Below are 14,123 nucleotides of genomic sequence, written 5' to 3'. Positions count from 1 at the left end.
TTGCAGATGGTTTGGATTACTGTACAGCTTTCCTGTGCATTTATTAATCTGTTTTTGGTGGGCAGGGATATCAGACAAGGTAGCTCCAATCATCCGGAGATTACAATTCCTTTTTGTTGCTTTGTTTGACCGAGATCAATTGGGCGATGCCCTTGCTCAGTTTAAACGCTTTGTTCTGAGTTCATGTTTAATTCAAAGAGAGACATAGCAATTAGTAGCTTCTGGAGAAAGAACAGAAGGACGTGTATTTGCAACATCAGCTTGGTTGTTGTTGAACAAATGTTTCACTCCACAGAATTTATGATTTTATAAACCTTAAGAACATTTATAACAATAATATTTGAGAGGGGCATTCTCTTCCCCCACCGCTGGGGATCTGGGCCATGGTTGACCTTTTGGAGAAAAGGAAATGTGGTGAAAAAGTAAATAAATAAATGGAGCAAATAGCAATAGCACTTAGACTTATATACCGCTTTACAGTGCTTTACAGCCCTCTCTAAGCGGTTTACAGAGTCAGCCTCTTGCCCCCAATAATCTGGGTCCTCATTTTACCCATCTCGGAAGGAAGGCTGAGTCAAGCTTGAGCCAGTCAGGATCGAACTGCTGGCAGTGGGCAGAGGGAAGGAAAGGAAGGAAGGAAGGAAGGAAGGAAGGAAGGAAGGAAGGAAGGAAGGAAGGAAGGAAGGAAGGAAGGATAGCAATAGCACTTAGATTTATATACCGCTTCATAATGCTTTACAGCTCTCTAAGCAGTTTATAGTCGGCCTATTGCCCTCAACAATCTGGATCCTCATTTTACCGACCTCGGAAGGACGGAAGGCTGAGTCAACCTTGAGCCTGGTGAGATTTGAACTGCCAAATTGCAGGCAGCCGGCAGTCAGCAGAAGGAGCCTGCAGTACTGCAGTCTAACCACTGCGCCACCATGGCGAAAGAAAATGTGGTGAAAAAGTAAATAAATAAATGGGAGTAAATAAATAAACTGGTTGCTGTTACTCAATCAGTCAAGAGGCCTTAGAGACAAGTATGGTAGGGTAACAGGTGGCCTGCTTCATAGATCTTTCAGATATATTCAGGATGTTGTGTGAATTAAGAAGTCGCTGGTGGTATTGTACACCACCCAAAGTTACTGCTGCGAGATGCTGTTCTCATCCTACATTCCATATCCCACTGCTGATATGGAGGCCCTAGAAATGCACATACGCACCCACACACACAACAAACAAACAAATAAATATCAAGATGGACCTATTGTGCCTGGAACAAACTGGGTGGCCCTTAGCTTCAAAGTGGTTGTTGTGAAGGGCAGACAATCTCTTCTTGGGTGTGTATTTCAGCCTCGGGACTCTCCTTACTTACTCCCACGGTATGCTAACTTTTGTTCTTTTTTTTTTTTTCTTCTTTGTTGCCAGGGTGAGCGTATCTGCCTCGTCCGTAGGGTAGACGAGAACTGGTATGAAGGTCGCATCTCTGGCACAAACCGCCAGGGTATTTTCCCAGCCAACTATGTCCAGGTGGTGAAAGAGCCAAGAGTGAAGAATTCGGAGGAATATCCTTCCTCTCCGGGCCTCCCAACCCATGCCAGCTCATCCCCCCAGGCACATACACCCAATCTGGGCAGTAGGTGGCAGTCTGAGACTTCCCCTTCAAGCCTGCCAAGCGCCCTGGCACCAGACCTGCTCTCCTCCTCTTCCTCCTTCTCCTCCTCTGCCCCCTCTGGATTCACATTTCCCGTGTCTCCAAAATTTGAAACCCCTGAGACCCCGATTCACAGAATCCAGGATGCACCCAGAGCTGGCTCTTTCAGTCCCCAGAGTCAAAGCCCAGGGAAAAGGTCCAGTGGTAGCCCGCAGCCTCTCACGTCTGTCCAGATGAAGGACCCACCACGACCTCTTCCTCCTGTATTGACTTCCCAACCACGGACTTCCATTCCGCCGCAGGTGAGATGCTGTTCTTTCCTCCCCCCCCTTCACATTTCTCATGTTTGGTGTAACTGTGTCCGTCCTTTTAATCGCAGGCAGTCGCTTAGCATCCTCCTCGGAATTACAAAAGCAGACTTGCCGCTTTCATAACGTGGGGCGTGCATGCAAAATAATGATGCAAATTTTTTTTTAAAAAAGGGGATGAGGCTGGCACGGTCCCACTGGCTGGCATCCCTCTTGAGTTTTCTTGATCCCTTCTCTGCGGATCCCACCGTCGCAGGTTTAATTCATGGCAATGGTGGACATTTCCTTGATACAGCATACACTTTAGACCAGGGGTATAAAAAACTCGATTTCAGCAGGGTTGTGTTTGACCTGGGGGGGAGGGCAGTGGGGGCATGGCCAGCTCGACGTCACTCCTGTCGGGGGCACCTGTGGTGGCCTGAGCGCTCTGCCAGTGAAAACGGGCTCCCGAGTTCCGTTTTTGGCTGCCAAACCGCCTGCAAACCTCTGCCAGTGAAAACGGAGCTCTGCGATTTCCACTGGCAGAGGGTTGCAGGAGGCCTTGGCAGCTGAAAATGGAGCTTGGGAGCCCATTTTAGCTGGCAGAAGCACCGCGGAAACAGGGCGGCCACTTCTAAGTAACCCCCAGGCCAGGGTGAAATCCAGCAGGTTCTGACAAGTTCTGGAGAACCGGTAGAGGAAATTTTGAGTAGTTTGGAGAACCGGCAAATACCACAATACCGCTTGCGGCCCTCCCGAGCTCCGTTTTCACTGGCAGAGGACTGCAGGAGGCCCTGGAAGCCAAAAACGGAACTCGGGAGCCCGTTTTTGCCGGCAGAAGCATCACGGGCCAGTCCTTTGCTGTTTCCAGAGCAGCCCCGTGGGCCAGATCTAAGTACCCCATAGGCCGGGCCCCAGGCCTTGAGTTTGACACCTCTGCTTTAGACCCTGTGAGAAGTTAATATCCTGTTGTAGGGCTTGGCAGCAGCCCCAAAGCAACGGGAAGAGCGGACAAAACAACACAAAAACCAGCAACAGCAACTCTTAGCAGGGGACAAAGTTTGCATTCCTTTCGGTAGACGTGGGGGTGAGCTTCTTCCCCAGGAAAGCTAAGCCAATCCGGAAAAGATTCTAGTTCTGCTTTGAAATGACTAATGGAAACTAGAAGGATACTCATGCTTAATATAGTCCTCAACGTACGACCACAATGGAGCACAAAATTTCTCTGGCGAAGTGAGACCGTCGTGCAGTGAGCTTTGCCTCATTTTACGACTTTTCTTGCCACAGTTGTTTAAGGGAATCACTGCACTTGTTAAGTTAGTAACACGATTGTTAAATAAATCTGGCTTCCTCATTGACTTGGCTTGTCAGAAGGTCGCAGAAAGTGATTTCCTGACCCCAGAAGTGGTAGGTTCCTCCCGGTTCAGTCCGGTTCGGCCGAGCCGGTAGCTGTGACGATATAACGTCACCGAACTGGTTCTCCCCCCCCCCGCCCTCGCACCCCCCCACGTTATTCTTACCTTTTATTTGGTCCCACCCCCAATCTATTGCTGCCTCCTGAGTCCCAGCTGATGACTAGAAGGAAAAAAAACTGCTTAAACTCTTGCCACGGGGCTTCAAAGGGCCGTCCTACAGCTGATCAGTGTTAAAAGCAAACAAATGAGTCGGGTCATAAGTGCGAGGACTGGTCGTAAGGGCGAGGACCTTCCAGAAATGACTCTGACCAGCTAGCCACGCCCACCTAGTCACTTGACCTCCAAGCCACACCCACAAAATAAGCCACGCCCACAGAACCGGTAGTAAAAAATTTAGAACCCACCCCAGGATATGGCGACGGTCATAAATATGGGACAAGTGTCTGAATTTTGATCACGTGACCTCAATTCTGAAGAAGTGCCCTTTACAGAACTGAAGAAGCTTCTTGGATGAGAAGTGAAATGTCTTCAAGGAAAACCTTGAAACTTTGAAAAAGCATTTTTGGGACCTTCTAACCTTAGTGGGGTCTTCCAGTAGCTTAACAAAGCCAAGCATTTGTACCCCAACCCTGATGAGTTTCTTCTGATTCAGTCCTTTGCTTCTGGTTTAGAGACAACTTAAAATGAATATTTCTGTATTTCCACTTTTTAAAACCCACGCCTTCAAAGGCGCTGTGCGGCTTACAACAAATGCAAGGGTATAAAAAGGAACATATTAAAAATGACAAATATGGGGGGGGGGTCTGAATAACTGAACTGCTCACAGAAAGTCTAGACACGATTTCAGAACATCAAATGAGGAAAACCGGATCCCCCTTCCATTTCCTTGCACCTATAATGGATGTGCCTTAGTTTCCACAAAAGCCCAACTTGGTTAGACAATTAACAAATAAAGAGTTGCTGAAGTTATTAATAAGATGAAGTTATTAAGAAAATTATGGAATGTGCTGAAATGAGTAAATTGACATTTGAAATTCAAGAACAGGAAGATAATATTATTTGATATGGGATCTATTTTATCAATGGCTAGATAATAAGGCATGGAAATGAAGTATGAAATATGAAATTAATGTGATGATAAAATATACGAAGTGATTTCTTAAGGGAGTTAAGCCTTTGTTAAATAATTGTTAAATTATTTGAACAATAATTTAATGGGCTGTCCTGATTTTATGGTTGGTTTTAAAATTGATATTGATTTTAATTGAAATGTTTTAAATTATGGGCCAAATTTTATTTAATTATTTTAAATCTATTTTAACTTTTGGGTATGAATGTTTTATATTTGGCTGTTCACCGCCCTGAGTCCGAAAGGAGAAGGGCAGTATAGAAATCTGAAAAATAAAAATAAAAATGAGAATAATGATATAAAGGGATATATAAAATTGTTAAATAAGAGAAATTAAATAACTTGTAAATGTTGGATATGGAATTAAGCACAAAAGAATTTTAACCGATCGACACACTTTCTGTGATTGTAATGGATGATGGTGGTTTTATGTTTTGTCATGTTTAAAAATAAAAATTTAAAAAAAAACAACAACTGAAGAGTTGCTAACATTTAAAGGCAAAGTCTATACCGTGTTTCCCCGAAAATAAGACCCTGTTTTATATTTTTTTGATTCCTGAAATAAGCGCTTGGCCTTATTGCCATGCGCTCAAAAGCCCGATTGGGCTTATTATCAGGGGATGTCTTATTTTGGGGGAAATAGGGTAGTCGCAGCTGGAAAAAAAACATAAACATCACAGCATTACAATCTTTAATGCCCAAGACACCGAATCCCAATTGTACTAAACCTGGAAGGATATATACACAATATAGTAATAAGGCGGTAGCCATGTTGTGTGAACAAAATATTTCAAACGTGAACTTGTAATTGGAGTAAAATGAAAAGAATTGAATAGTGGTTTTTTTTTAAAAAAAGGAACAAAATGTTCCAATTTCACCTCTGCTAACATCAGCAGCAGTTCTCAGTGCATTTTGGTCTGGTCATTGGCAGGCAAATCTTACATGACACAGAAATAAAGATAATTTATGATCACAAATATTTGGTATATGCAGAGCTATTCATTTCATGCTGTTTCTCCTGATTATCATGCTTGTGGCACTTGTGATAAACAAAATGTATTGTGATTTCTAGCAGGATTTTCACCCTTCTAGGAATTAGCAAACATTTTCATCTATTTTCTTTCTGGGCCGTTTATAAGGGCCGTTTTGTCCTCTGTTGCTTCTCCAAAAACATAGTGAATTTAGAACATTTAGTGATCATAAATCAAATTAAAAAAAAATTCAAAGTTACAATGGCACTGAAAAATGTGGTGGCTTGCGACCATTTTTAGCACTTACAACTGCGGTAGCATCCCCACAGTCACGGGGTCAAAATTTGGACGATTAGCAGCTGACTCTTATTTATGACTGTAGTGTCAGGTGATCCCCTTTTGCGACCGTCCCCACAGTCATTGGGAAGCCCAGTTCACTTGACAATCGTGTTACTAACTTAATAACTGCAGTGATTCACTTAACAAAGGCAGCAAGGAAGGTCGTACAATGGAGCAAAACTCACTTAACAACGGTCTTCCTTAGCAACGGAAAGGTTGGGCTCGATTGCAGTAGTGGGTTTCACTAACCTTCGCTACCAGTTCGGAACTGTGAGCGTTCGGCGCTTCTGCGCAGAGCGTCCGTGATGACATCCAGGTAAGTGGGCAGAGCTTCCTGCCACCGCCACTACCAGTTTTCCCGAACCGGGGCGAACTGGTAGAAACCCACCACTGTTTGACTGTGGTCGTAAGTCCAGGACTACCTGTATTCTGCGTTGAATTTTCCTGGGCACTTCTGCCAGGATTTAGGTAAATTTTCCTTTCCTCCCACCTGTGTTTATTACTTTCCGGTATGCCGTGTTCTCATCGCCCTTCCTTTTTCTTGCTCTCATGACTGCAGAATTCCGCCCTCGAGACAGTGTTTTCCCCAACTTCAAAGCCGCAGAGCCCCCCGCACGCCGCCAGAGACTCCCCCTCCGGCATCCAGTGGACTCCGTAAGTCAGGCAGATTCGCAGTGGCGGGGAAGGGAGAGCTGGGCTCCTGCTGGCAGCTGGCCAGCCCCACCATCCCTGTGTGAAGTGACCCATAAAGGAGGGGAGGAAGGAGGAGGGGGGCTGTAGACAACCCCACCCCCCCCCCAGAGTGCCAGGCTTGGACAGTGTCTGGATTGTTCAAAACAAGGGGCCTTTTTCAGAGGGGCCTGCTCACCGCCTAGGGGGACAGAAGCCGCCGGCTGCTTTACCGGTGCCAAGCATTGCAAATGCCTGCTGGAAAGGCTGAGGACAGCTCAAGGTTTCCGAGCTGCAGGGTGTATGTCTCTCCACCTCTTTCCCCCCCCCCCCCCCAAATATTTGGGGAGTGCGGGGAGCAGGCAGATTGCTTGCCTTTGCACATTTCTTTTCCATGCATGAAACATCTCTCGTCTGTCCTGCCTGCAGAAGGGACTTAAAAGTTTATTTCCCTTAGGAAAAAGTCTGTAGAGATTCTCAACCATCCAGGTCATAGTTGTCCCAAAGATGCCTTTTTCAGCTGGATTTTCTGGTTTTTTCTCATCCAAGTAGCTTCTTCAGCTCTGACACGATAGTGGGGAATGGAAGGATTTATATTCCTTGCAGACAGCTGGTCCTTTGCGTTCTTTTAGAGGGTCACTGAGTGGTGGCTCGGTGGCTAAGACGCTGAGCTTGTCGATCGAAAGGTCGGCAGTTCAGCAGTTCGAATCCCTAGTGCCGTGTAACGGGGTGAGCTCCCGTTACTTGCCTCAGCTTCTGCCAACCTAGCAGTTTGAAAGCATGTAAAAAATGCAAGTAGAAAAATAGGGACCACCTTTGGTGGGAAGGTAACAGCGTTCCGTGCGCCTTTAGCTTTTAGTCATGTCGGCCACATGACCATGGAGACGTCTTCAGACAGCGCTGGCTCTTCGGCTTTGAAACGGAGATGAGCACCGCCCCCTAGAGTCGGGAACGACTAGCACATATGTGTGAGGGGAACCTTTACCTTTACTAGAGGGTCCTTGAAGCACTTGGAGGTTTATCTGTGTCCTCAGGGTCACCTGAGTAGTGCTCAGATGACCAAGTGTCTGCAAGGAATATAACTCCTTCCATTCCCCACCATCCAGTCAGAACTGAAGAAGCTTCTTGGATGAGAAGCGAAATGCCTTCAAAGAAAAAACAAAGTCCAGTTGCCTCCTGAAAAGACATCTTTGGGATTCCCTTAGGAGAAAAAAAATATGTTTTAATTGGAGTATACGGAAAAACTACACAGGTAGTTCTTGACTTATGACCATAATTTCGTAAGTCGTGATGGTCGTAAAGCAGGTCATGACTGACCCCATTTTACGATCTTTTCTTTTTTCATGGTAATCATTAAAGTGAGCACTGCAGTTGTCAATCACCAAAATGCAGCCACGTGACCGTTGGGGTGGAAGGATGGCTATCAGAACTTCAGAATTGGGTTGTAAGTACAGTGGTACCTTAGTACTCGTTGTTAATTCAGAAGGCATGATGAGTACCAGAAGTGAAGAGTACGAAACAAATATTTCCCATAAGGAATAATGTGGTGAGTCATAAGGCAGTCGACACCGACAAGTTCTAGCTTGTGTCGAGTACTAAACAAACGATGAGTACCGGGACAATATTTTCACATCAAAACGTGCTGAGTACCAAATTCGATGAGTTTCGAAGCAGTTGAGTACCAAGGTATCGCTGTACTTTTTTTTTTTACTTTTTTTAAAAAAGTTTTTTTTATTTTTTGACACACACACAGACAGACACACATACAATGTATTTTTTCTGAACAAAGTATTGGCCGGTTCACAAATTTAAACAATTTTTAGTCATTTCGACACAAGTTATATGTTCCCTTTTTGCCATAGTATTTATTCTCTCTATTTTTCTTTCTCTCTCTCTCTTTTTTTTAAATCAATATTACCCATTCATCCTAATTCTAATCTGAACCAAATTCCATTTTTCCCTTCATCTCTATATTAAACCAGTGGTGAAATGTAAAATTTGTTACTACCGGCTTTGTGGGCGTGGCTTGGTGGTGGTGGTAATATGACTGAGTGGGCGTGGCCAACTTTTAAAACCATTTTTTCTACAACCTCTTCGGCTGAAGAGGTTGTAAAAAAATGCTTTTAAAAGCCTCTGACGATCCCAGCTGACTTGCCTGATTGGCAGAGGCTTTTCTTTTTTTTAAAGCCTCTGACGATCCCAGCTGACTTGCCTGATCGGCAGAGGCTTTGTTTTTACTTTTAAAAGCATTTTTTTCGGCCAAAGAGGTTGTAGAAAAAATACTTTAAAAAATATTTAAAAAAAGCCTCTGATGATCGTGCGGCTCAGCTGGGCATGGGGGTGGGGAAGGATTTTTGCTAGCGGTTCTCTGAACCACCCGCCACCATCGCTACCGGATCGGGCAATCCGGTCTGAACCGGGAGCATTTCACCCCTGTATTAAACCCCTTAAATTTGAAATCTCATTTAACATAATTCCTAATATTACAATCATTCATTTCATATCAAGGTAATAAACATTTTATACCATACATTTCCTTAAGTCTTATTCCAAACTTTTGGGGAAGGGAGTTTCTGTTGTAGTTCAAATGGTCACTGAGCAACCCATCATCAGTTAAGGACTACTCGTACACTGGTCAATAAATGAGGAGGAGACGTCCTCATCCATAGCTTGTGTGTTCCAGGTACCAGGCCATCTACCAGTACCGACCTCAGAATGAAGATGAGTTGGAACTTCAGGAAGGTGACCGAGTAGATGTTATGCAACAGTGTGACGATGGCTGGTTTGTGGGTAGGTCAAGATTTGTGTTGACGGGCACTTCAAAGCAGGGCGGTGGCAGGTTTTAGTAACTTGCAATTTCTTCCACACCTTGAGTTGCCTTTGGACTCGGAGGCTGCCCTCCCGAAGGAGTGGGCAGGACTGGCATACAATCTACATTTGATTTACATTCCAGTTTGATTAAACGTAGGCATAATGCATATGGTTTATCCTCCAGCGGTGTGTTTTCTTCATAGTAAGACTTGAGTAACATCTGAGGGTTTCTAAGGGCTGCATCCAAGGCTTTTGAGGTCTACCCAGATCCTGTAGCCTCAAGTGAGGCACCACTGCCTTGGTGGCGCAGCAGACTAAAGTGCTGTTAACTAGCACCAACTGCCTGCAATTACTGCAAGTTTGAATCTCACCAGGCTCAAGGTTGACTCAGCCTTCCGTCCTTCCGAGGTAGGTAAAATGAGGACCCGGATTGTGGGGGCAATAAGCTGACGTTGTATAAAAAAGAACACCGCTTGGGGGGGGGGCGAAAGCCCTACTAAGCAGGTATATACAAAAGTATGAAGGCTATTGCTTAACGCATTGTAAGCCGCCCTGAGTCTCCGGAGAAGGGCGGCATATAAATCGAACCAATAAATAAATAAATAAACAAACAAACAAACAAACAAACAAACAGAAAAGTGAAGTTGGAAGGGACCTTGGAGGTCTTCTAGTCCAACCCCAATGCTCAAAGAGGAAACCCTATATCAGTGATGGCTAACCTTTTTGCCGTCGCGTGCCAAAAGGGGGGGGGAATGTGGGGGGGGGTTGTGCGCGCACATGCCCACACCCGTAATTCAATGCCCACCCCACACCCCCACACATGCGTGCATGACCCCCCCCCCCGTGCTCGCCCCACTTTTGACACGCGATAGCAAAAAGGTTACCGGTGGGCCCGGTAGGCCCGTTTTTCGCCCTCCCCAAGCTCCAGAGGCTTTCTTGGAGCCTGGGGGGGCCCAAAACAGCCTTCCCCACCCAACGAGCCGGAGGCCCTCTGGAGGCCAGAAATGGCCCGTTTCCCGACTTCTGGTGGGCCCGGAAGGCCCGAAAATCAGCAGGCTGGTGCACACATGCACGTTGGAGCTGAGCTAGGGCAACAGTCACGTGCCCATGGATATGGCTCCACGTGCCACCTGTGGCACGCGTGCCATAGGTTCACCATCACGGCCCTATACCATTTCAGACAAAAGGTTGACCAATCTCTTCTTAAAAACCTCCAGTGTTGGAGGTGGAGAAGATCTAAGGTAGACCTTTGAAGGCATGCCACTGGCCAACTTTGCATTTAGTTTTAATTGAAGGCATCTGAAGAATAGTATTAATTCTTATTTTTTATTATTCATATTTCTATGCCGCCCACTCTCCGAGGACTCTGGGCGGCTTACACCAAAGACAGTATACTAAATAGCATATTGCCCCCTAACAATCTGGGTCCTCATTTTACCCACCTCGGAAGGATGGAAGGCTGAGTCAACCTTGAGCCGGTGAGATTTGATCTGCTGATCTGCTGAACTAGCAGTCAGCTGGAGTAGCTGCAGTACTGCACTCTAACCACTGCGCCACCTTGGCTCATTAAAAGATAGGCGTGGTAAGTAGTATTAAGTGACAGTCTCCAAAAGAGAGAGTTGTAAACAAACTGGTGCTCCTCATTACTGGGCTACCTATTCCTGATCCAGGATCTGAATGAATGGAGAAGATCTCCTGCCATCTGGATCATGTCCTGACAGAAAACCACTCAAACAGATTCTATTATTTATTTAGCATATGGCATCTACAGAGGCCATGCGATCACTCATATTGAGGTTGACTCAGCCTTCCATCCTTTCGAGGTAGGTAAAATGAGGACCTGGATTGTGGAGGCAATAAACTGACTTTGTATAAAAAAGAACACCGCTTAGGGGTTAAAGAAATAAAGGGAGACTAGTATATATCTATTTCAAGCTATTTAGCTCTCATCAGCTAGCCATACCCTTACTCGGATTCGAGTATTATTTTATTTCTTTATCAGCAAAATATAAATTTGGTATAAAATGGTTTGTCGTGAATGCAACTGCTTGAGGGCTCCTGGATTGGAGCTGAAAGGCGAAAGGGAAGCAGTATGCTCCCTCCCATATTGGGGTAGATCAGGTGTTTCGATAGAAAAACACTTAATCTCTCCCCTGGCTCAAGCTGATAAAGGGAGGAGAACTTGTGGCTCTGAGGTTAATACAATATGCAGGCAGCCCAAGTTCGAATCCGAGTAAGGGTATGGCTAGCTGATGAGAGCTAAATAGCTTGAAATAGATCTATACTATAGTACCAGTATATGGGCAATATAGATGGAGAGAGGAATATTGCCAAAAACTTTGAAGCTGGGGCACAAGAGGTAGCAGAGTAAAATATTATCTTCTTTAGAGATTTCTTTTTTTTTTTTAATTTCAAGTGGCCGGTCCAGAATCTTCCAAGGAAAAAAAAAACCCTCTGAACCTTGAACTTCTATTCTCTCTTCATGGGTCTCTTTTGCGTTTTTTCCCCCCTGCACTAGGGGTCTCCAGAAGGACACAGAAATTTGGCACTTTCCCTGGGAATTACGTTGCTCCCGTGTGACCAGCAGCCTCCCCCACGCAACTGAATCAGAATCTTCTGCTCCTAGGATCTTGCCTTCTTGGAGAAGTGCCCAACGGTCAACGGACATGAAAGGAAAGAGTAAAAGACATGGTCTGAAAACTAATATGGCCCCCCCCCAAGATATGTCTTGTTTGCCAGCTGGAGTTTGTATTCCTTGACTTGTTATCTTTCATTTCTGCACCTTGGCTTCCTCGGAGAAGACGATTACAACCTAAGTTTCTTTTCCCAGGATTTATGAAGTATCTGTTCTGCCCCAGCTCCGGATTTCCGAGGATATTGACACACACCAAAGGTCCTTATCAAATTTATTAAGTAACAAGAATAAACAAGACCGGCAAAGGTTGGCAACCAGCCCAGAAAACAAGATATGATAAACCAAAATACGCTGATAATAATACAAGTTGTTTCCAGCAAGAACGCACTAGCTGCGTGCGACTTAAATAGGCTAAGGGAGTGGCCAATTATCCTCAAGCCCTACTCTCGAGTAGACCTCCTCCTCCTGAGTAGACACTCCTGCCTTTTGGCAGCCCTGCGTGCCCGAGCATTGAGGAGAGGCTCCTCCACTTCACTCTCTCCACTTGAAGGAGCCTCTGGAGGCTCTGAAGGCCCTGGCTGAGTCTCTGCCTCTGGCATCGCATCCTCTTCGGCCTCCTCGCTGTCCGACGCGAGCGCCGGCTGCACAGACTGCTGGCGCGACCCCACACCAGCCTCCTCTTCATCGGGATCAGCCATGATCCGCGCAGGCCGCTGGCGGGCCACAACAGCATCACTGATTTCAGCATCCCCATGCCAGATGTGGATTGAACAGAGTGGACTGTACCGGCCTCTTTTTTCTCTTAATCTGGGATCCCGTATTTTTGCCAGTTCTTATAACAGCATTGGAAGGTGAAGATGAGCAGTCCTGTTGAGCCTACACTAGTTCTTCCCTCCAGAAAAATCCATTTTTTTTTTCTTGAAAGTACCATTGTTGGAAGACTTGCCCTATAACCAAAAATCTCACACAACGAATGAGCTGACCGGGTTACCTGAGTATACAACTTCGGTGTGTGCCTCATAGGAATCTCTGGGCCTTTCCACCAGGAGATTGTGCCTTTTATTTTAATGTCCGTGACTGAGATTCTCAGTCATCGCAAATCATGGTTGTCCCCTTTCAAAAGGCAACTTTCTTGGGTTTTTTTTCCCCCCTTGAAGATGTTTTGCTTTTTCCTCCATGAAGCTTCTTCAGTTCTGACTGAATTTACTTAACACAGACAGATAAGATGGAGGGTTTACCAGCATTAACATTTTTGTATCTTGCCTAACCTCTCTCAAAACGGCTCAGCAACTTCAGCAAGCTTTGTGGCTGATCTTTGATCTAAAGAACTCTTCCATACAAAGACTCGTGTAGGACTTTGATCTAAATAATAACTTAACAGCCGTCCTCTTTCATGTTCAACCCTTCAGGCGGGATGCACTTTCGGTGATTTTGGGTTGACACAAGCTAAGAGCAATCGGCTGAAGAGTGAAGAGAATACTTGGGGCTGTTCCTGAGTGAGCTATCCTTCCCTTCCTGCTTGAAAAGTTCAATCAAAACTTGAGTACAGGTACTCCTTGACTTACGACTGCAAAATTACGAGCCCAAAATTTCTTATTGCTAACGAGAGAAAGTTGTTAAGTGAAAGTTTTGCCCCATGTCACGAGACCTTTCTTGCCACTGCAATTAGTAACACGTTGGTTCAGCAAATCTGGCTTCCCCGTTGACTTCGCTTGTTGGAAGGTCGCAAAGGGGTCACATGCAGAGGTGGGATTCTACTGGTTCAGACCGGTTCTGGCGAACCGGTAGCTCCGATGATCAGCTAAGAACAAACCGGTTCGTCCCAACAATCAGATCCACCCACCCACGCTATTTTCCTACCTTTATCTCCAGTAGTGATGGCGGCGGGTGGTTCGAAGAACCGTTAGTAAAAATCCTTGCCCCCCCCCTCCATGCCGAGCTGAGCCGCACGTTCATAAGAGGCTTTTTTTTTACTTTTAAAAGCATTTTTTCTTCAGCCAAAAAACGTGGCTCAGCTGGGATCGTCAGAGCCTTTTAAAAGCATTTTTTTCTACAACCTCTTCAGCCAAAAAATGCTTTTAAAAGGCTCTGAGGATCCCAGCTGAGTTGCCTGATCGTCAGAGCCTTTTAAAAGCATTTTTTAACAACCTCTTTGGCTGAAAAAAATGCTTTTAAAAGTAAAAAAAAAAAGCCTCTGATGATCGCGCGGCTCAGCTCGGATCGTCAGAGCC

At 45.4% G+C, this 14,123-nt stretch overlaps 1 protein-coding gene across 1 annotated transcript in view; it reads left to right on the top strand.

The window, feature by feature from the left end:
- The window catches only part of LOC139326289 (vinexin-like), a 59,221-nt gene extending 46,680 nt beyond the window's left edge, over window positions 1–12,541 (top strand). The window contains exons 17-20 of the mRNA XM_070956449.1: window positions 1,411–1,938; window positions 6,337–6,431; window positions 9,130–9,236; window positions 11,776–12,541. Coding sequence (XP_070812550.1) covers window positions 1,411–1,938; window positions 6,337–6,431; window positions 9,130–9,236; window positions 11,776–11,837 — 792 coding nt within the window. The 3' untranslated portion in view covers window positions 11,838–12,541. The remainder of the gene's footprint in view (window positions 1–1,410; window positions 1,939–6,336; window positions 6,432–9,129; window positions 9,237–11,775) is intronic.
- Window positions 12,542–14,123: the final 1,582 nt, after the last annotated feature.

This window comes from Pituophis catenifer, unplaced genomic scaffold (genome assembly GCF_029215685.1).
Source record: "Pituophis catenifer annectens isolate HBS135680 unplaced genomic scaffold, rPitCat1.0.hap2 SCAF_31, whole genome shotgun sequence".
NCBI lineage: Eukaryota > Metazoa > Chordata > Lepidosauria > Squamata > Colubridae > Pituophis > Pituophis catenifer.
The sequence above is the reverse complement of the archived record's forward strand: the minus strand, read 5'-3'. Positions and strand labels throughout refer to the sequence as shown.